The 23,554-nt window shown below is 43.7% G+C and overlaps 1 protein-coding gene across 6 annotated transcripts in view; it reads right to left on the bottom strand.

Annotated features, from left to right (window-relative positions):
- fubp3 (far upstream element (FUSE) binding protein 3) overlaps positions 1–23,554 on the bottom strand; it is a 131,120-nt gene that overhangs the window by 46,586 nt on the left and 60,980 nt on the right. For all 6 annotated transcript variants that reach the window (XM_070863787.1, XM_070863788.1, XM_070863789.1 and 3 more), the window contains exons 8-12: positions 22,876–22,974; positions 14,048–14,146; positions 5,611–5,713; positions 3,236–3,336; positions 1,285–1,429 (exon numbers count right to left, since the gene is read on the bottom strand). In XM_070863787.1, coding sequence (XP_070719888.1) covers positions 1,285–1,429; positions 3,236–3,336; positions 5,611–5,713; positions 14,048–14,146; positions 22,876–22,974 — 547 coding nt within the window. The remainder of the gene's footprint in view (positions 1–1,284; positions 1,430–3,235; positions 3,337–5,610; positions 5,714–14,047; positions 14,147–22,875; positions 22,975–23,554) is intronic.

Here is a 23,554-nt window from a genome sequence, read left to right as displayed (position 1 = left end):
ACCTCCTCTCCACCAGTTCTTCAGCATGCACATGCTTCTCCGTGGAGATATCCTCCAAACTAAAAAACTATAAACTGATTTTAGGCACAATAGAACACATAGTAAAATGGGAAGGGATACTGGAAGAAAAAGATAGAGGAAAGTGGAATTGTCTCAAAGGGATAGGTTTTTAAAAAAAAAGATGCAAAAGGAATTTATTCTTGAAATCGGTCAGGGATAGAATAAAAGAGCAAGGCCAGTTTTGTTTACTAACAAAGTTGTGATAGGCATTCGGGAAAAAGGACAAAGGATACAGATGTTTTTAATGTTCAGGAAAGGAATAGGACAAGGGGATCTATAAAGACAGGCTGAGGAATGCCAAGAAACTGATAAGGGCTACAAAGAGGGATCACAAGGGAAACATAAAGGAGAACAATAAAGCATTCAAGTATGTCAGGAGTAAATAAAAGGTGCAAAGAGGGTTTGGCCCACTAAACCATGACAATGGGCAAGTGGTATCCAAAGATTAAAAAAAACTGCTGAACTACTTAACCATTACTTTGCGACAGTGAGCACAAAAGAAATTGGGGGAGCAATGCCAGAATATGGATACAATTTAACGGTGAATATCGACAGAACATTTTTTAAATCGTACGAACATATTGGGGAGGTTGTTGAAGCTCATGCTAGATAAGCCTCCTAGCTCAGATAGCCTTTCTCCCAGAGTCCTGAAGGAATTGACTCCAACGATTGGGCAATATAGCATGGTATTCCCAAATACGATAATCTATTAAGCAATTGAAGTCTTTCATAAAATCCGAAGAGGGTTCACTCAGAAGAAAATAGCTTTTCTCAAAGTGATGGCCCCAAATAAAATGGAGTTATTCCAGGACTGGGCCCATCAGTGATATCACTGGAGCAGCTTGGAGACCTGTAACAACAAGCCTCCAAGGTGGCAAGAAATTTGAATATATATATATGGACGCGGGGTACATTTGAAAAAATAAAAATACTTCATACCTTTTTAAAAGTTATGGTACCAATGGAACAATCCAAGAAACAACACTACCAATCTTTCCAACAAACACATGCCAAATTAATGAACACGTCAATGCAAAATTTTAACCCCTGCCTACCAGAAACATGTCCCCTCCTCCTCCCAGTAAAAAGCCTCTCCTCTGCCATTTCTAGTTTTCTTTCAATCGGTCATAACTTTCTATAGTTATACAGTACTTACTGCAGTAATGTGAAGTTGTCAGTTAACCAACAAGTTCATCACAATTATTCACCATCAGATCATCATACCTCTTCCAATAACTAAGCCACATTTATCAGCGGGTATTGTATATGTTATCTCCTGCATTCCACCTGGGGGTCCTATATTCCAGTCACTACGACCCCGACCCCGTCCTCTTCCGGGACCGCCAAAGCCAGATTGACCATCTCTCTCCTGAAAGAATGAATGTGTGTTAATGCAGAGTCAAAATACAAATCTAGTTTTGTTACTGTTTACACAGACTCTGAATACCTAGCGTCAGAGTATTGCGCAGAGATTGATAAAACTGATTCTTTTAAATGTTGGGGTGGGCGATCAGTTTTATAATCCAGGAGCTGACCAGTTATAGCAACATTACAAGAATCCACCTACTTGCAGCACTGTTTTACTTCCAATAGAAGCAAACATTGAGCTGAGTAAATACACTCCATCTAATGGAATGAAACTAGTATTGCAACATGTCAATTTACTTCCAATAGATTACTCCTGACATTTTAGTAGGTTGCATTCCTCCATCAAAAATTATACAATAGTTTAATATAATAATTTAAACTGAAATGGGCAAAGAGAAATGGGACAGAATATCATTCTTCTGCTTTAAACATTAACATTGCACCCACAATCAGGATATTTAAAAAATGTACTAGTCAGACCTCTTGTGGCGTTGCAGGCGTGGAATCAAGACCAAGTATCAGGGCGAATCAGGATTAGCAAGCAGGTAATAATTTCTGCCGACATCATGCAGTCCTCATTCTGAAGTTATATATATTGTGTTTTGATATTATTAGTTTAATTACAAAACTCAGCAATTTGAGAAACAAGAGTTGGTTGGAGCATCAGGATTTCTCTTATATCTTACACTAAAAAGATCAATAACACACCAGGCCTTGTGTGTTTACAGTAAAGTTTCCCTTAAAACCAGGCAGATATACCAACGGCAATCAGCTCTAATAGCGGAAAAACAAAATATGAAGTATTGAGGCCTTTTGAAACACTAATTGTGCTAGTGACTAGGCTCATATATGAAGGATCGCCCCTTGGGGGCAGTGCCCATGGAATCCTATCCCAGCGCGCACCAGTACCTTCAGAAGGGAAGAAATCTAGGTGGGGAAGGAAGGGAGAAGAATACGATTGAGGAAAAACTAAACAAAGCAACTACAGAACAAGAATATAGCAATCAATAGATTTGCTAAACTATAAATATTATGGGTAAAGTTTCCGTTTTGGGCGTAATCGGGAAATTGCGCGCAAAATATATTTGAAGTTACGCTGGTTAGGTTACATTTCACGTTACCGCTAAAATTCACTCGCATAATCACAAACATAAAATCTTATATGAACCAGCGTATCGGGCAGCATAATAGAACGTAACCGTTTTTGTTTACTTTCCATTAAAAAGTATTTATTCATGTATTTGACTGGTAACTCGACATTTTATTAATACAACTGAAAATGGGCTTATCACCAAAAATAGAATTTTTAATAAGGATGTCCCATCCTCCAGCTGTGAGCAACCCGATTTTAAAAAATCACTGAAAATTACTTAAAGAAAAACTACTGAACCATTTAATCATTTCATTGGTGTACAGTCAGTTTCTCAGTAAATTCAATATATCGAGATAATAACATTTAAAATGTAGGCACTGGTGCCTGTGCACCTAAGAAAATGAGCGCAATTTGCAGAGCCTCCCCGAATCAGCAAAATCTTGCAATTTCGGCCGGGGGAGGTGGGCATGGCCTGTTTTGTGGGCGGGGCCCGATTCGGGGGAATTGAATCCTGAACCAGCGTAAAAGATTGTGGAAAACATGAGCGTCAATGAATGTGGGCGTTATCTCGCGTTTAAAGTTCCCCGATCTTTTATGCTGGTTCATCCGACTCTACCTGGATTGCACTGATTTAACTGCTGGAAGTAAGCGGAAAGTCCATGCCTATGTACTTTGCTTTGCTTAATAAAAGCATCTAAGCATTTATTTCCTCACCTGGGCAGTGTGAATAAGTTCATTAATCATATGAGCAGCATGTTGACACCTATCTGGGGGTCCCATCACCTGAGCAATTCTGTCTGGCATAACACCATCATCTGGAAGAAGAAACAGGTTGGAGAGAAATGCACACTTTCTTCTGACAGTTCAACATGTCTCTTACAAAGACTGAGGGGTTTGGACAGAGAAATGCCGAACAAAACCCCATTAATGATGGGCAGAAAGCCACGATATGTTTTACAGTCTGACAGCTTTAACTCTTCCTGAACCAGTGACTCAAATATTTCATTTTAATTGACGAGTAGTATCTCAAAGGGAGAAAATGAATTCAGCCAGCATTGCTGCTTATCTGGTGACTCATGGGGAGGACAGGATCACACTTAGCAGTGATGCCCACCAGAGTCAAATAGCCTGCCAACATAAAGAACGGCCACCTGAATGACATACTGATGGCTCCCAGTGCCCATAGAGCCTCACCCGAGCAGGAATTGATACCTTTGGAAGAGAACTGGAAAAAACAGAAAAGGAAATAGTGACTCTTGGAAGTCCACAAAGTGCAATGGGTAAGACTGATTTAGTGAGTGAATAGCCTGCTATTTTTGCAGTGCAGGGCAACCCGACTATCTCACAATCAAATGCATTGCAGATACAACTTGGCCAGAAAAATGTCACTATTAGGACCCTTTTAATAAAATTTAATATATTTTCCCCAGCAAATACACACCTGCACCAACAGTTAACTGGAAATGAACAGCTGGCAGGAGTTACATTAATAAATGGTCTCATTGATGGACTAGACAACAACAACTTGTATTTATATAGCACCTTTAACATAGTAAAATGTCCAAAGGTGTTTCACAGGAGTGTTAGAAGACAAAACAATAGATTTGACACAGCCACAGAAGAAATTATGGCAGATGAGTAAAAGAGGTAGGTTTTAAGGAGCGTCTTAAAGGAGGAAAGAGAGTTAGAGAGGCGGAGAGGTTTAGGAAGGGAGTTCGAGCTTGGGGCCCAGGCAGCTGAAGCACGGCCACCAATGCTTGAGCAGTTATAGTCAGGGTGCTCAAGAGGGCAGAATTTGAGGAGTGCAGACATCTCGGGGGGGTTGTGAGGCTGAAGGAGATAGGGGCGAGGCCATGGAGGGATTTGTAAACAAGGATGAGAATTGTGAAATCCAAAGCCTTAAAACAACCTTCTAAAATGATTCGAATGAAAAGCACTGTTATACAACTAATGAAGCCCCGACAACAGCAACTTCGTCAAATAGCCTCCAGAATCACAATTGCTAGCCTATGCAGTGATTTAAATGTTTGCTGCGTTAGGTGTCCTTCAACTGCAAGAGAGGAGAGATAAATCACAGTTCTGGTTTGGAAAACAAAAAGTGCGGAAACTTGAAGTGACCATCACTGGTAATTAAAGGTAATTGGAGGTTTTGTTTGGCTGCTGCTCAAGTCAGGCAGGATTGTTTTGGAAGGTCCTCACAAGCTGAATTTTAAGGTTATCTTCCTAATCCTGCCCCGTAGCCCTCCGGGCATCATGGCCTGAGGATTTGTTTTGAACCCAACTCATGTTTCCAGTAAACTGCGAAATGGACTTTGCTGCGCTACTTTGTCAGACCAGATTCAGTTTGCTCCAGTTAGCAATTATGCAAATTATTCAATCTGCATCTGGAAATCCTTCCATTTAGAAGAATGATACAGCAGAGAGAGACCATTCGGCCCATCATGCCAGTGCTGGTCCTTTGACAGAGCGATCCGACTTCGGTGCTGCCGGTAGGATTTCAGTGAAGCCAAATGATGGATGTGCTAATTTTTCAGACAACTGCATGGCTGCCATTCTCAGTAAAGTATAAAATCCATTTGAACGGTAAAGAACATTCAGCAGCAAAACACTTGGGCTTTATCTGAAGAGCATTTTTAACTACTCAACAGTGGGGTGACATATTGGTAATCAGTTATGGTAGAATAGAAATAGAAACATAGAAATTTACAACGCAGAAGGAGGCCATTCTGGCCCATCATGTCCGCGCCTGCCGACAAAGAGCCACACGGCCCTTAGTCAGCAGCCCTAAAGGTTAGCAAACTCTTATTTTGGAGTGACCACTTCACTTGTTGATTAATTACATTTACCTTTTAGCATTTTGCTTCAAATCATACAAGTTTGAAGAATATGGGTAGAGGTGCAGGAGTCTTTGGGGTTGCTGAGAGCTGGGCATCAAAGGAAAATTAGGGAAGTGTATTTTTCTTTAAAGAGATGACCACTTAAAGACACAGGTAATTTAATCACCTACAGTAAGAGCTGGACTAAAATCCAACGTGAATGGACACCTTTAGCAAATTGCCCCGCTCACATAACAAACAATGTCTCCTTACCTGGTTTAAACTGAATCCTGACACCAGCATCATTTTGAATCTTTTTTATCATTTCACCATTTCTTCCTATTACAATACCAACAGCAAACCTAGGTACAGCAACCTGGGCGAGGGGGAAAAGAACATTTTAATGCCACATATACTCTTGTAAGTTGGTCTTCACAAATGTTTAGCACAGTACATCTTGACAAATGTTTATTAGCACAGCACATCGACTCCAACCTAGTTACTCCAATTAGTGTCATCATAGAATCATAGAAATTTACAGCACGGAAGGAGGCCATTTCGGCCCATCGTGTCCGCGCCGGCCGACAAAGAGCTATCCAGCCTAATCCCACTTTCCAGCTCTTGGCCTGTAACCTTGTAGATTACGGCTTTTCAAGTGCACATCCAAGTACTTTTTAAAATGCGCGATGGAAAGTCTTTTAGCCTCACAAAACCAGCTGCTTTTTGACAGATCAACTCACCGATCTGCTGTTTTGTGCAACTTCACTAACAATTAATTCTGACAACCAGTCACATGTGCTAGATCTGCAGAACAAGAGCCTAACATATTTTTTAGTTTGTAGGATTTTGTTTATCTCCATCAGAAACATTCTCCACTTCCATCCTGAAGGAATAGACTCCTTGCTGGGTTACAGTTCCATGGACACAGGTGTCACCGGGTATTCGTTCCACATGATCATTATTCATGTCAGTAATGAGTGTTGCCAGATTATTCAACCATGGGGCATACCAACCAAGCCTGCTGCTGTCCTCACCCGACATCCACTTCCAGCATGGGCCGCTGGATAGCGATCAAGAATCCTGTCAATTTTCCAGTCCTTATCCCAAGCTGCTATTAATGCCTCTACTGGCAACTGAGAGCAACGTCTCACACAGATCAGGAATTATATCTTGGACCTTCTGAAGATCTGGAATGCACTGCCTGAAAGAGTGGTGGAGGCAGACTCAATTTTTTCAAAAAGGAGTTGGATAAGTAGAAGAACATAACATAAGAAATAGGAGCACCATTTGGCCCCTCAAGCCTGCTCCGCCATTTATTAAGATTATGGCGGATCTGATCATGGACTCAGCTCCACTTCCCTGCCCGCTCCCCATAACCCTTTATTACCTTATCGCTCAAAAATCTGTCTATCTCCGCCTTAAATATCTTCAATGACCAAGCCTCCACAGCTCTCTTCGGGCAGAGAATTCCACAGATTTACAACCCTCAGAAGAAATTTCTACTCATCGCAGTTTTAAATGGGCGGCCCCTTATTCTGAAACAATGCCCCCCCCCCCCCACCCCGGGTGGAAATATCCTCTGTCCATCCACCTTGTCAAGCCCCCTCAATATCTTATATGTTTCGACAAGATCACCCCTCATTCTTCTGAACTCCAATGAATATAGGCACAAGCGAAGTCAACCCCCTCATCTCCGCAATCAACCTAGTGAACCTTCTCTGAACAGCCTCCAATGCAAGTATATGCTTCCTTAAATACGGAGACCAACACTGTATGCAGTACTCTAGGTGTGGCCTCACCATTACCCTGCACAGTTGTAGCAGGACTTCTCTGCTTTTATACTCGCTCCCCCTTGCAATAAAGGCCAACATTCCATTTGCCTTCCTGATTACTTGCTGTATCTGCATACTACATTTTTGTATTTCATGCATAAGGACACCCAAGTCCCTCTGTACTGCAGCACTTGGCAATTTTTCTCCATTTAAATTATAATTTGCTTTTCTACTTTTTCTGCCAAAGAGGATAACCTCACATTTTCCCACATCATACACCATCTGCCAAATTTTTGCCCACTCACTTAGCCTGTCTATATCCCTTTGCAAATTTCTTGTGTTCTCCTCACAATTTGCTCTCCCACCCATCTTTGTATCATCAGCAAACTTGGCTACATTACACTCGGTCCCTTCATCCAAGTTATTAATATAGATTGTAAATAGTTGAGGCCCCAGCACTGATCCCTGCGACACCCCACTAGTTACTGTTTGCCAACCGGAAAATTACCCATTTATTCTGACTCTCTAATATATTAGTATATATCCATACTAATATATTACCCCCAACCCCGTGAGCTCTTGGCCCTAAGTTTCAGCCCGCGCCGAAAACGGCGCACCTCGGAGCTGGACGCCTGTTCTTCACGCCTAAAAGTGCGTTTAAAAAAAACTCCGAGATTCTCCGGCTCCTTGGAGCTCTAACTCTGCCTGGCGCGGCGCGCACTTCTCAGCGGGGGGCGGAGCCAAACACTTGCGCCGATTCTGGAAGTAGTGGGGGGTGGGTCCAATTTAAATGAGCCTTCGTGGTGCCGGCAACCCTGCGCGTGCGCGTTGGAGCGTGCGCGCAGTATCAAACAAACATTGGCACTCGGCCATTTTTAAAAGGACTGGAGAAAAAGTGAAGATTTGTTTCTTGGTCCCCTTCAAAGGCTTGTAATTTAATTTTTGTGATATTTCTGTGTGAGGGAGTGCTTTTAGCAGCACTGTTGAATAAATCACCTGTTGAAATCAGTGAGTTCAGCTTTTCACTGCTAAACTTGCAGAACCGGTGCTGCATGCAAATTAAGGACTGTGTGTTTGGAGAAATAAGAGTGCCAATTCAACTTTGCAAATTTAAGTATAAAACTGTCGATGTGGCTGCCTCTCCCTGTCCAAATGGCCTCAGTCCCCCTCACAGCTCGAAGGCTGCTGCTGTATCTTCGGCTGCCGTCGAGCCACTGGCGCCGCCCCTAAAGCGTGGCCAAATGGCCTCAAGCACCATAAAGAGCTGAGTGTGTCCTGCGTTGATTCTTCGGCTGCTGGCCAGCCACTGACGCCGCTGCTATCTCATGGCCGAATGGCCTCGAGTCTGTCCGGTGTTGCTTTTTCGCGGCCAGCCACGAAGAGAATGAAGGCCTGCCTCAAGCACCGCAGCTCAGCTCGCAGGCTGCTTGCTGCCGCTGCCGTCGAGACAGACGCCACACCCCTGCCTGTCTCCAACATGAAAGGCCTGCCTGAAGCACTTTCACACAGGTAGGAACTATGGTTTATTTAGTCTTTTCTTTGCTTATAAATTTTTATTCAGGTTGGATTTATTTGTATAATATTTGTATAAGTATAACTAAGGATTGATTGTAGAATTTAATGACTTCCCTTCCCCCCACCCCCTCGTTCCCTACGCCTAATTTGTAACCTACGCCTGATTTTCTAAAGTGTAGACAAGGTTTTTTCAAGCGTACAAAAATCTTCACTTACTCCATTCTAAGTTAGTTTGGAGTAAGTTTTCACTGCCGAAACTTTGAAAACAGGCGTAAGTGGCCAGACACGCCCCCTTTTGAAAAAAAAAAATTCTGTTCCAAAGTGAAACTGTTCTAACTGACTAGAACTGGAGCAAACTAAATGCCGAGAATTCCGATTTCTAAGATACTCCGTTCTACACCAGTTGCTCCTAAAAATCAGGAGCAACTGAGGCCGAAACTTGGGGCCCTTATCTTGTGCAGTAACCTTTTATGTGGCATCTTATCGAATGCTTTTTGGAAATCCAAATATACCACATCCACTGGTTCCCCTTATCCACCCTGCTTGTTACATCCTAAAAGAACTCCAGAAACTTTGTCAAACGTGATTTCCCTTTGATAAAACCATGTTGACTCTACTTGATTGAATCATGCTTTTCCAAATGTCCTGCTATGATTTCCTTAATAATGGACTCCAGCATTTTCCCAACGACAGATGTTAAGCTAACTAGTCTATAGTTTCCTGCTTTCTGTCTGCCTCCTTTTTTAAATAGGGATGTTACATTTGCGGTTTTCCAATCCGCTGGGACCTCCCCAGAATCCAGGGAATTTTGGTAGATTACAACCAATGCATCCACTTCTTTTAAGACCCTAGGATGTAAGCCATCAGGTCCAGGGGACTTGTCCACCTTTAGTCCCATTATATTACCGAGTACTACTTCTTTAGTGATAGTGATTGTATTAAGTTCCTCCCTCCCTATAGCCTCTTGATTATCCATTATTGGGATGTTTTTAGTGTCTTCTATCGTGAAGACCGATACAAAATATTTGTTGAAAGTCTCTGCCATTTCCCTATCCCCCATTATTGGATTGAGAACTGGTTGTCAGACAGGAAGCAAAGAGTAGGAGTAAAATGGGTACTTTTCAGAATGGCAGGCAGTGACTAGTGGGGTACCGCAAGGTTCTGTGCTGGGTCCCAGCTGTTTACATTGTACATTAATGATTTAGACGAGGGGATTAAATGCAGTATCTCCAAATTTGCGGATGACACTAAGTTGGGTGGCAGTGTGAGCTCCGAGGAGAATGCTATGAGGCTGCAGAGTGACCTGGATAGGTTAGGTGAGTGGGCAAATGAATGGCAGATGAAGTATAATGTGGATAAATGTGAGGTTATCCACTTTGGTGGTAAAAAGAGAGAGACAGACTATTATCTGAATGGTGACAGATTAGGAAAAGGGAAGGTGCAACGAGACCTGGGTGTCATGGTACATCAGTCATTGAAGGTTGGCATGCAGGTACAGCAGGCGGTTAAGAAAGCAAATGGCATGTTGGCCTTCATAGCGAGGGGATTTGAGTACAGGGGCAGGGAGGTGTTGCTACAGTTGTACAGGGCCTTGGTGAGGCCACACCTGGAGTATTGTGTACAGTTTTGGCCTCCTAACTTGAGGAAGGACTTTCTTGCTATTGAGGGAGTGCAGCGAAGATTCACCAGACTGATTCCCGGGATGGTGGGACTGACCTATCAAGAAAGACTGGATCAACTGGGCTTGTATTCACTGGAGTTCAGAAGAATGAGAGGGGACCTCATAGAAACGTTTAAAATTCTGACGGGTTTAGACAGGTTAGATGCAGGAAGAATGTTCCCAATGTTGGGGAAGTCCAGAACCAGGGGTCACAGTCTAAGGATAAGGGGTAAGCCATTTAGGACCGAGATGAGGAGAAACTTCTTCACCCAGAGAGTGGTGAACCTGTGGAATTCTCTACCACAGAAAGTAGTTGAGGCCAATTCACTAAATATATTCAAAAGGGAGTTAGATGAAGTCCTTACTACTCAGGGGATCAAGGGGTATGGCGAGAAAGCAGGAAGGGGGTACTGAAGTTTCATGTTCAGCCATGAACTCACTGAATGGCGGTGCAGGCTAGAAGGGCTGAATGGCCTGCTCCTGCACCTATTTTCTATGTTTCTATGTTTCTATTATTAATTCCCCAATCTCATCCTCTAAGGGACCAACATTTACTTTAGCCACTCTTTTCCTTTTTATGTACCTGTAGAAACTCTTACCATCTGTTTTTATATTTCGTGCTAGTTTGCTTTCATAATCTATCTTCCCCCTCTATTATTTTTTTCGCCGTTTGTTGCTGGCTTTTAAAAGTTTCCCAATCCTCTGGCCTGCCACTAGCCTTGGGCACATTGCATGCCCTGGTTTTCAATTTGATAACCTCCCTTATTTCCTTAGTTAGCTGCGGATGGTTATCCCTTCTCTTAGTCTTTCCTTCTCATTGGGATATATTTTTGTTGAGTTATGAAATATCTCCTCAAATGTCTGCCACTGCTCATCAACCGTCCCACACTTTAGTCTATTTTCCTCTGTCCACTTTAGCCAACTCTGCCTTCATACTTTTGTAGTCTCCTTTGTTTAAGCTTAGGATACTGGTTTGAGATCCAACTTTCTCACCCTCCAACTGAATTTGAAATTCAACCATGTTATGGTCACTCTTTCCTAGAGGATCCTTTACTACAAGATCATTTATTAATCCTGACTCATTACACAGTACCAGATCGAAGATAGCCTGCTCCCTGATTGGTTCCGCAATGTACTTTTCAAGGAAACTATCCCGGATACACTTTATGAACTCTTCCTCAAGGCTACCCTGGCAAAGTTGCTTTGTCCAATCAATAAGATTAAAATCGCTCATGATTATTGCTGTTCCTTTTTTATAAGCCTCCATTATTTATTGATTTATACTGTGTCCAACAGTATAGCTACTGTTAGGGGGCCGACAGACTACATCCACCAGTGACTTTTTCCCCTTATTATTCCTTATCTCCACCCAAACTGATTCAACATCTTGATCTTCTGAGCCAATATCGTTTCTCACTAACACACTTATCCCATCCTTCATTAACAGAGCTACCCCACCTCTTTTTCCTTTGTCTGTCCTTCCGAATTGTCAAATACCACTGAATATTTAGTTCCCAGCCTTGGTCACTTTGCAACCACATCTCTGTAATGGCAATCAGATCATACCCATTTGCATCTATTTGTGCCGTCAACTCATCTATTTTGTTACAAATGCTGCGTGCATTCAGATAGAGCTTTTAATTTTTTTTCCTGCTTTGACCCCACTTTCTGATACACTTTTGTGTTTATACATTCTGTCCCTTCCAGTCACGCTCTGGTTTTCCCCCTACTGCCTTCTCCTTATTCTTTGACTTTTTCAATTTCCGCTCACCTGAACCCTCCACCCCCCCCAATTAGTTTACAGCCCTAGTTATTTGATTCGCCAGGACCCTGGTCCCAGCACGGTCTAAGTGGAGCCCGTCCCAATGGAACAGCTCCCTCTTACCCCAGTACTGGTGCCTGTGTCCCACGAACCAAAACCCATTTCTCCCACATCAGTCTGTGAACCACGTGTTTAACTCTGATCTTATTTACCCTATGCAAATTTGCTCGTGGCTCGGAGTAATCCAGAGATTATTACCTTTGTGATTCTACTTTTTAAATTTAGCCCCTAGCTGCTCATAATCCCTCAGCAGAACCTCTTTGTCCTACCTATGTCGTTGGTACCCACATGGACCACGACAACTGGATCTTCCCCCTCCCACTCCGGCCCAGATGAGATGTCCTCAACCCTGGCAACACAGCCTTCAGGACTCATGCTCTCGGCTGCAGAGAACAGTATCTAGCCCCCTAATAATACTGTCCCCTGCCACTACAATGTTTCTTTTCACTCCCCCAACTTGAATGGCCCCCTGTACCACGGTGCTGTGGTCAGTTTGCTCATCCTCCCTGCAGTCCCTGCTCTCGTCCACACAGGGAGCAAGAGCCTCGAACCTGTTGGACAAGAGCAAGGGCCGAGGCTCCTCCATCACTCCATCCCGAGTCCCCATACCTTCCTCGCTGGTAGTCACACCCTCCTGTCCCTGACCATGGATCGAATTTGAATTAATCAATCTAAGAGGTTTGACTGCCCCCTGGAACACAGCGTCCAGGTAACTCTCCCCCTCCCTGATGTGTCGTAGTGTCTGCAGCTCAGCTTCCAGCTCATCAACACGGAGCCTAAGTTCCTCGAGCTGCAGATGTGGTCGCTGTGGACCTCAATGGTGTCCGCCAGCTCCCATATGCAACAACAGAAACACACCACCTGCCCTGCCATCTCTAATGTATTCAATTAGTTAAGATTTGAAATTTTGAACATTTAGTTTATAATGTCAGCTCTTAACTTGAACCAATGCCCAACAAGAGAAAGAAAAATTGACCAAACTAACATCTAATGAAATGCCACTTACCGATCTGAAGGAAAATTATTTGCAGGGCTATGGGGAAAGGGAATGAGAGTGGGACTAGCTGAGAGTCAGCACGGGCTTGATGGGCCGAATGGCCTTATTCCGTCCTGTAACCATTCTATGATTCTATCCCTGGTTTGGCTAGTTTAGCTACTCACTGACTACACCCAGGAGCCACTGCAAAATTAAGACTGGGCTGATAAATATACAAAATATCATACAAAAACGTATCCAACAGTTAACAGGATCTGGATTAATTAAGGTATGTGAGAGAACCAGCTGATTTCCAGTGCATACAAGTACACAAGAATATAATAGGAGTAGGCCATACGGCCCCTCGAGCCTGCTCCACCATGCAATATCATGGCGGATCTTCTACCTCAACACCACTTTTCTGCCCGATCCCCATATCCCTTGGTTGGCTTAGGATTGCAAAATCTATCGATCTCTGTCTTTAATATACTCAACGACTGAGCATCCACAGCCCTCTGGGGTGGAGAATTCCAAAACTTCACAATCCTCTGAGGGAAGAAATTTTTCATCTCAGTTCCGAATGGTCGACCCCTATGGATGGAGATAATCCAAAGTGTGCATCCTAAATATATTTCAACAGTGTGACATGGTCATACTCAACAGGCACCTGTGAGGTGAAGCACTGTCACTCCTGCTAACATAGGTGCTGCAACCAGAGTGCCGAGAGTGTGCACAGCGAGTACAAACTGGCTGTTCAAACCTTGAATAAATTTACTGGCATGAAAGATCAAACGTGCCAACAGGTAAAATTGCTCGATCATAACTAATGATGCAACACAAATAAAGGGAGTTTCAAGGTGCATGATGCAATGCAGCGCCAATGGAATACAAGTCAGCCCAATAATCAATTGAAAACATTAAAAGCCGATTATAACTTCAACACACACAAGTAATCCAGTACTTACATCTACACTATTTCCTCCCATTCTGGAACCAAATTCATTCCGCCTGAAATCACCTTGATCTTTATCTCTGATTATTTCCAAGACCATCTCTTTAGCTTGCTGGGGGTGGGAAGGAAAGGCAGAGGGGGAAAAAAAACAAACAAGGTTATTGGAATAGATGGTCAATCATTTGCCCAAGCACAGTGCACGTGAAAAAAATAAATCATTCCGAGCAAACATTCGTTGCAGCTTTCAAGACCGTCTACCATGCTTGGCTGAAAAAATGAAATTCTTTACATTTTCAAAGTTTAAAAAAAGGCGGAACTGTAAAGCTAATGAAGAGTACATGGAAGCTCTCACCTGCATTTTCAGTGCTGGCAACAGTCACTGAAATCAGTTCAAAGGACAGTGGGCCAAATATTGCGGTCGGAGGCTTCCGAACAAAATGTTTTTACGAAAATGCTTGGTGGTCCCGGAGGAACGTAGACTTGCACTCCGAAACCTAGTTGCGCAGTCCAGTGCAGGGGCCCACTTATTCCAGGAGCGTATGTGCAGCCTGGGATCACATGGGCCAGAGCAACCAAGGAAAATGGTGTATCCCCATTCACAGTAATGGTGAATTCCGTTTGTACAGATATCACCATTTCTGTGAGTGGGGATATCCCAAAAACATAAACATTTTAAATAAATAAGAAAAACACTTCACATTAAAAATTTATTGGAATTGAATTTAATTAAATGTTTTAGACATTAAAAAAACATTCAAAACAATAATTTATGATGTTTTAGTAAGGGTAAAAATAAACTTAACCTTAATGGACAGGGATTTTAATATAAAAATTATTGATAACATTTTATTTTTCTATCTTGTAAAACTCTTACGCTGGTAAAAGCAGACCATATGCCTCTACGAGGTGTGCGCGCAGATCATACGCGCCTGCAGAGACCGATTTTTGGCCCAGTACTTTTTTTTTTAAACTCCCCTGCAAAACATATAAAGTTCTTGATCTTAGCTGTCAGTACAGATTCCAAGCAGAGTACTCAAGAGGAAGCAGCATGCAAGCCATGTTACTCACGATCACGACAGAAGAACAGTAAGCAAAGCAGGGCTGCCCTGAATCAATATTGGCAATGAAATAATCCAGGGTATCAAACTTTCAGGAGGGATAGGGAAGGAAAAAGAGAGAGGAGGGGCCGCAGTATGAGAGAAAATATTTCATAACACTAGGGTGTAAGGATTTAAATAGAGAAGTGGCCCAAAATAGAACGACTTTGCATTGAGCAGCGGAATAGCAGAGGATCCGGTCACATTACCGGGAGTATATTATAGACTGTTGACTAGTGGAATGGAAATAGAGGTCAGAATTAGCAGGCAAATTAGAGTCATAAATGTAGGAGATTTTAATTTCTCCAAAAAAGACAGGTAAAGAAAATACTTGTGGTGAAAGAGGGAGATTTTTGCCGTGCGTTCAGCACTTCTTTCAGTCAGTATGTTGCTCCAACAGGAAGCAAGCAATGCTTGACCTGGTACTAGATAATGAAGTGGAGCTAGTAGGGTTCCTAAAAGTTGAGCAAGTTGGGCCTATACTCATTGGAGTTTAGAAGAATGAGAGGTGATCTTATAAATACGGAGAAGATTCTGAGGAGGCTCAACAGATTAGATGCAGAGAAGATGTTTCCCCCCCATGGGGGAATCTAGAACTAGGGGGCATTAGTTTCAGAATAAGGAGTCGCCCATTTAAAACGGAAATGAGGAGGAATTTCTTCTCAGAGAGCTGTGGAGGCTGGGTCATTGAATATATTTAAGGTGGATATAAACAGATTTTTAAACGATAAGGGAGTCAAGGGTTATGGGGAGTGGGCAGGGAAGTGGAGTTGAGGCCAAGATCAGATCAGCCAAGATTGTATTGAATGGCAGAGCAGGCTTGAGGTGCGAAATAGCCTACGCGTGCTCCTATTTCTCATGTTCTTATGTAAAGGCAGGCAAACATTTGGGCAACTATGATCACAATGCGATTAGGTTCAATGTAAAAACAGAAAAGGCAAAAAAGGACAAGGACTGAAATTTTTTTTTTTTTTAAAGTCTTGCCCACATCAAATGGGAGAAAAAAATTGGCAAATACAATCACAGGTTAACAATGGGAATTATAAAGAGAAGATGTTTATGGGCAGGGAAGTGGACCCAAGTCCATGATCGGATCAGCCAAGATCGTATAAAATGGCGGAGCAGGCTCGAGGGGCCGTAAGGCCTACTTCTGCTCCTAATTCTGATGTTCTTATGTAAACTGTGCAGTGCTCTGGTCAGACCAGATCTTTTCGAAACATAGAAACATAGAAAATAGGTACAGGAGTAGGCCATTCGGCCCTTCGAGCCTGCACCACCATTCAATGAGTTCATGGCTGAACATGCAACTTCAGTACCCCATTCCTGCGTTCTCGCCATACCACTTGATCCCCCTAGTAGTAAGGACGACATCTAACTTCTTTTTGAATATATTTAGTGAATTGGCCTCAACAACTTCCTGTGGTAGAGAATTCCACAGGTTCACCACTCTCTGGGTGAAGAAGTTTCTCCTCATCTCAGTCCTAAATGGCTTACCCTTTATCCTTAGACTATGACCCCTGGTTCTGGACTTCCCAAACATTGGGAACATTCTTCCTGCATCTAACCTGTCTAAACCCGTCAGAATTTTAAACGTTTCTATGAGATCCCCTCTCTTTCTTCTGAACTCCAGTGAATACAAGCCCAGTTAATCCAGTCTTTCTTGATATGTCAGTCCCGCCATTCCGGGAATCAGTCTGGTGAATCTTCGCTGCACTCCCTCAATAGCAAGAATGTCCTTCCTCAAGTTAGGAGACCAAAACTGTACACAATACTCCAGGTGTGGCCTCACCAAGGCCCTGTACAACTGTAGCAACACCTCCCTGTCCCTGTACTCAAATCCCCTCGCTATGAAGGCCAACATGCCATTTGCTTTCTTAACCGCCTGCTGTACCTGCATGCCAACCTTCAATGACTGATGTACCATGACACCCAGGTCTCGTTGCATCTCCCCTTTTCCTAATCTGTCATCATTCAGATAATAGTCTGTCTCTCTGTTTTTACCACCAAAGTGGATAACCTCACAGTTATCCACATTATACTTCCATCTGCCATGCATTTGCCCACTCACCTAACCTATCCAAGTCACTCTGCAGCCTCATAACATCTTCCTCGCAGCTCACACTGCCACCCAACTTAGCAAATTTGGAGATACTACATTTAATCCCCTCGTCTAAATCATTAATGTACAATGTAAACAGCTGGGGCCCCAGCACAGAACCTTGTGGTACCCCACTGGCCACTGCCTGCCATTCTGAAAAGTACCCATTTGCTCCTACTCTTTGCTTCCTGTCTGCCAACCAGTTCTCAATCCATGTCAGCACACTACCCCCAACCCCATGTGCTTTAACTTTGCACATTAATCTCTTGTGTGGGACCTTGTCGAAAGCCTTCTGAAAGTCCAAATACACCACATCAACTGGTTCCCCCTTGTCCACTCTACTGGAAACATCCTCAAAAAATTCCAGAAGATTTGTCAAGCATGATTTCCCTTTCACAAATCCATGCTGACTTGGACCGATCGTGTACGGTGTCCAGTTCTGGTCAAAAATACGAGATATATATTCAAGTACTGGAGACAGCAGAGGTGAGACATAGGTCAGAGGTCTAATTTATAAGGAAAGACGGGAGAAACTTGGTGCTTTTCAGGAGGCGTCCGAGGAGTGATAAGGTTTATAAAACAGCAAGGCAAAAGCAAATCCCCCAAAATTAGGTACTAAATTGCAAGAGTAAGAAGAGGAGACGCCGGTTCAAGTTAGTAAAAAGCAAACTTCAGACTGCAATCAGAGATAGTTCTTCAGACAAAATAAATAATACATGCACTGGACTCCCAGATAGAATAGTGGTGCCAAAGAGGCCAGAATCATTCAAGACTCAACTGGATACCATAATGGGGGAATTGGGTCTTTCTGGATGGGTGAATTAAGATGGGCTGAATGGCATTCCTCATTCAGATCACATGGGCCAGATCACATAGAAAGACAAGCCTGAAGGCTCTGTGCCTCAATGCGAGGAGTATTCGGAATAAGGTGGACAAATTAACTGTGCAGATAGCAGTTAACGGTTATGATGTAATTGGCATCACGGAGACATGGCTCCAGAGTGACCAAGGCTGGGAACTCAACATCCAGGGGTATTCAACATTTAGGAAGGATAGACAGAAAGGAAAAGGAGGCGGGGTGGCATTGCTGGTTAAAGAGGAAATTAATGCAATAGTAAGAAAGGACATTAGTTTGGATGATGTGGAATCGGTATGGGTGGAGCTACGGAATAACAAAGGGCAAAAAACGCTAGTGGGAGTTGTGTACAGACCACCAAACAGTAGTAGAGAGGTTGGGGACAGCATCAAACAAGAAATTAGGGATGCATGCAATAAAGGTACAGCAGTTATCATGGGTGACTTTAATCTACATATTGATTGGGCTAACCAAACTGGTAGCAATGCGGTGGAGGAGGATTTCCTGGAGTGTAGTGGGGATGGTTTTCTTGACCAATATGTTGAGGAACCAACTAGGGAGCTGGCCATCCTAGACAGGGCGATGAGTAATGAGAAAGGACTAATTAGCAATCTTGTTGTGCGAGGTCCCTAGGGGAAGAGTGACCATAACATGGTAGAATTCTTTATTAAGATGGAGAGTAACACAGTTAATTCAGAGCTAGGGTCCTGAACTTAAAGATAACTTCAATGATTTGAGGCGTGAATTGGCTAGAAAGACTGGCAAATGATACTTAAAAGGTCGACGGTGGATAGGCAATGGCAAACATTTAAAGATCACATGGATGAACTTCAGCAATTGTGCATCCCTGTCTGGCATAAAAAATAAAGCAGGGAAGGTGGCTCAACCGTGGCTAACAAGGGAAATTAAGGATAGTGTTAAATCCAAAGAAGAGGCATATAAATTGGCCAGAAAAAGCAGCAAAACTGAGGACTGGGAGAAAATTAGAATTCAGCAGAGGAGGACAAAGGGTTTAATTAAGAGCGGGAAAAGAGAGTACGAGAGGAAGCTTGCCGGGAACATAAAAACTGACTGCAAAAGCTTCTATAGATATGTGAAGAGAAAAAGATTAGTGAAAACAAATGTAGGTCCCTTGCAGTCGGATTCAGGTGAATTTATAATGGGGCACAAAGAAATGGCAGATCAATTGAACAAATACTTCGGTTCTGTCTTCACGAAGGAAGACACAAATAACCTTCTGGAAGTACTAGGGGACCGAGGGTCTAGTGAGAAGGAGGAACTGAAGGATATCCTTATTAGGCGGGAAATTATGTTAGGGAAATTGATGGGATTGAAGGCCGATAAATCCCCAGGGCCTGATAGTCTGCATCCCAGAGTACTTAAGGAAGTGGCCCTAGAAATAGTGGATGCATTGGTGATCATTTTCCAACAGTCTATCGACTCTGGATCAGTTCCTATGGTATGGAGGTAGCTAATGTAACGCCACTTTTTAAAAAGGGAGTGAGAGAGAAAGCAGGTAATTATAGACCAGTTAGCCTGACATCAGTAGTGGGGAAAATGTTGGAATCAATTATTAAGGATGAAATAGCTGCGCATTTGGAAAGCAGTGACAGGATCGGTCCAAGTCAGCATGGATTTATGAATGGGAAATCATGCTTGACAAATCTGGAATTTTTTGAGGATGTGGACAAGGGAGAACCAGTGGATCTTGTGTATTTGGATTTTCAAAAGGCTTTTGACAAGATCCCACACAAGAGATTGGTGTGCAAAATCAAAGCACATGGTATTGGGGGTAATATACTGACGTGGATAGAGAACTGGTTGGCAGACAGGAAGCAGAGAGTCGGGATAAACGGGTCCTTTTCAGAATGGCAGGCAGTGACTAGTGGAGTGCCGCAGGGCTCAGTGCTGGGACCCCAGCTCTTTACACTATACATCAATGATTTAGATGAAGGAATTGAGTGTAATATCTTCAAGTTTGCAGATGACACTAAACTGGGTGGCGGTGTGAGCGGTGAGGGGGCCGCTAAGAGGCTGCAGGGTGACTTGGACAGGTTAGGTGAGTGGGCAAATGCATGGCAGATGCAGTATAATGTGGATAAATGTGAGGTTATCCACTTTGGGGGCAAAAGCGCGAAGACAGATTATCTGAATGGCGGCAGATTAGGAAAAGGGGCGATGCAACGAGACCTGGGTGTCATGGTTCATCAGTCATTGAAAGCTGGCATACAGGTGCAGCAGGTGGTGAAGAAGGCAAATGGTATGTTGGCCTTCATAGCTAGGGGATTTGAGTATAGGAGCAGGGAGGTCTTACTGCACTTGTTCAGGGCCTTGGTGAGGCCTCACCTGGAATAGTGCGTTCAGTTTTGGTCTCCTAATTTGAGGGAGTGCAGCGAAGGTTCACCAGACTAATTCCCGGGGTCGCTGGACTGACATATGAGGAGAGACTGGATCAACTGGGACTTGATACATTGGAGTTTAGAAGGATGAGGGGGATCTCATAGAAACATATCAGATTCCGACAGGACAGGACAGATGCGGGTAGAATGTTCCCGATGTTGGGGAAGTCCAGAACCAGGGGACACAGTCTTAGGATAAGGGTTAGGCCATTTAGGACCGAGATGAGGAGAAACTTCTTCACTCACCGAGAGTTGTTAACCTGTGGAATTCCCTGCCGCAGAGAGTTGTTGATGCCAGTTCATTGGATATATTCAAGAGGGAGTTAGATATGGCCCTTACGGCTTAGGGGATCAAGGGGTATGGAGAGAAAGCAGGAAAGGGGTACTGAGGGAATGATCAGCCATGAACTCATTGAATGGTGGTGCAGGCTCGAAGTGTCGAATGGTCTACTCCTGCATCTATTTTCTATGTTTCTAACATCTAGTGACCTATAGCAAAGATAATGGCACATGGCATGAAAAGCAACATGGTGATCCTGGACTGAGAGATCACTGGCCGGCAGAAAGCAAGATTAGGTGGAAAGCAGAAGTTTCAGGAACAAAAAGATGCAGTGAGCAGTATTCAGATCAGCCATGGTCTTAGTAATAGCAAAGCACGCTCGAGGGGCCAAATGGCGTACTCCTGCTCCTATTTCTTATGTTCTTATTCCGCAGGGGTCCGTGTTGGGGGTCACTCTTATTTTCTATTTATAAATGATCTGTGCTTCGGAGTTGAGGAAACATCGAAATTTGCTGACACTAAATTGGGACGGTGTGATAAACTACATGTAGGTTGATATACTGCAGAACACAGCAAGACAGGTAAACAGATGGCAGATGCACTCAATATAGAGAAATGTGAATTAATACATTTTGGAAGAAACAAAACACACCTGAAATGGTTAAGATTTTAAATAGAGTGGAGGGACCTTTGTGTACCCATACACAGGTCATTAACAGCGTCAGCACAAGTAGATAAGGCCAGAAAAAAGGTAAACAACATTCTTGTCTTTGTTAATCCACAGACATAAAATACAAATGCAAGGAACCAATGAACTTGTACGTTAGGCTGCAATTGCAGCATTGTACGCAGTTCTGGGCACCCCATTATAGAAAGGATAAAGGATTGTAGGCTGTAGAGAGAGACTAGAAATGAGGCCTCATTGCACTAGACGGTGTGACCTGGTTTCAAGGTCTTCAAGATTATGATACAGTACTGATAGATTGTTTCCACAGGTTGGCGAGACTGTTAGAGGGCAGAAATTTAAGATAACCATAAAAATAATTAAAGGGGAGGCGAAAAATAATTTCTTTGCGGAGGATGGTTAGAATGTGAAATTGCCTGCCACGAACCATTGTTGAAGCAGAGTCCATCAAGTCTTGACAGTTGCTTGACAAAGAGGAATATTAAAGGGTAAATGGAAGCAAGGAGAGTGGGATTAGACTAGTTGGTTCACTAGCACAGAGCTGATAGGCCAAGTAGACTGTTTCTCCCAGTAACACAGATTCTATGTACTCGATAGCCAACGTTTCCGTTAAGCTGTGCGGCCACGCAGCAGTCTGGAGGTCCCGCACAGGCTGCCCACCAGCTTTTCAATGCAAGAAACCGTGAATGTGCAAAAAATCTGAATGGGCCGCGCAACCAGTTAAAGAGATACCCAAAACATATTAGAGGTAGCCCCACCAAGCTGTGTAATTTAGGGGGACCGGTAGCATGTTTCCCTCTACTCTTGTCAAGAGGACTTTTATGCCTGAATGCATGGATATGTACCCACAGAATCTGATAAGTATGTACACAGGCATTTGGGGTGGGGGAATGGAGGGTCTAAAAAAAAAGCTGAAAATGAGGGGAAGTTCTGCGCAAAATAATCTGCAGTTATTTCCATAGATATAATTTGAGAATAAAAAATTTAAGAGAACTTCATATTTACACTGGCACGTCTAGCCATCTTGTCAGCTGCTGAATGGCCTAGGTCCAGCGTTCTGTACCTATTTCAGATTTGCAGTCAGCAATTGTGTTCTTCATCGTAACACGGCACAACACAGAAATGGAAAAATTGTGCCTATTCTCTCAATACCCAAGACACAGAATTTGCAGTTTCCCATTTTACCAAGTGTAAAGCAAAGTCGACACAGGCATGAAGTATCGAGCAAGTTAAAATGGCACTGTTGTTGATGCAAACAAAGTCAGTGCGCCCCCTGAACACTTACACACAAGGACTTCAGTGTTAAATTAGGTAAACACAATTTTAATGTGTGGCATACCAAGGTAGACTGGGATAACTAACAAGGAAACCTTGCACTAATCAGCACTTTCATTATCTCAACTTGGGTACACGGAGGTCAGCTCACCTGTACTTTGTAAGGATCCCCTGTAATCCTCAGTGGTTTGTCTGCACCTGTGGGGAGTGGCCCATCCTGAATCATGATCATTTTTACACCAGTTCTCTCCTGAAAAATGAAAAGGAAGGATCATGCCCCCACACATGTAGACGCAAACACTCCAGCAGTCAGTTCAAAAGGAGTTCAGCACATTTATTGGCCCAGGCACCTGGTCAACTTCTAGGGCCCAAGTTTTGAGCCGCGCCCAGAACGGCGCAGTCCCGATCTGGACGCCCGTTTTTCGCGCCACAAAGTGCGCCTAAAAAAACCCTCCAGATTCATCACCTCCCTGCAGGTCCTCTGGCCCTCGGCGCAGCGCAGCAGGAGTTGTAGGGGGCGGAGCCAGGTTCCTGCGCTGGAAACAGTGCCGGGACCTCTGCACATGCGCTACAGTGGGCGCGCAAGTGCAGTAGCTCCAGGCGCCCGAAACTGTGTGGGAGGGGCCCGAAGCACGCAGCCCCTAGCCCTGGCCGAATGGCCTCACTGGGGCTGCGTGAATAAGGCTCCTCCCACGGCAGCTCCTGCTTCCTCCTGACCCGACTCCCGCCCCCGGACCAGACCCGACACCGACCTGACTCCCGCTACCCCCCCCACCGGACTGGATCCGACCTGACCTCCCTCCCTCCCCCCGACCTGACCTCCCTCTCCC

This window comes from Pristiophorus japonicus, chromosome 20, assembly GCF_044704955.1.
Source record: "Pristiophorus japonicus isolate sPriJap1 chromosome 20, sPriJap1.hap1, whole genome shotgun sequence".
Lineage (NCBI taxonomy): Eukaryota > Metazoa > Chordata > Chondrichthyes > Pristiophoridae > Pristiophorus > Pristiophorus japonicus.
Note: the sequence above shows the minus strand (reverse complement) of the source record. Positions and strands in the feature narration are given on the sequence as shown.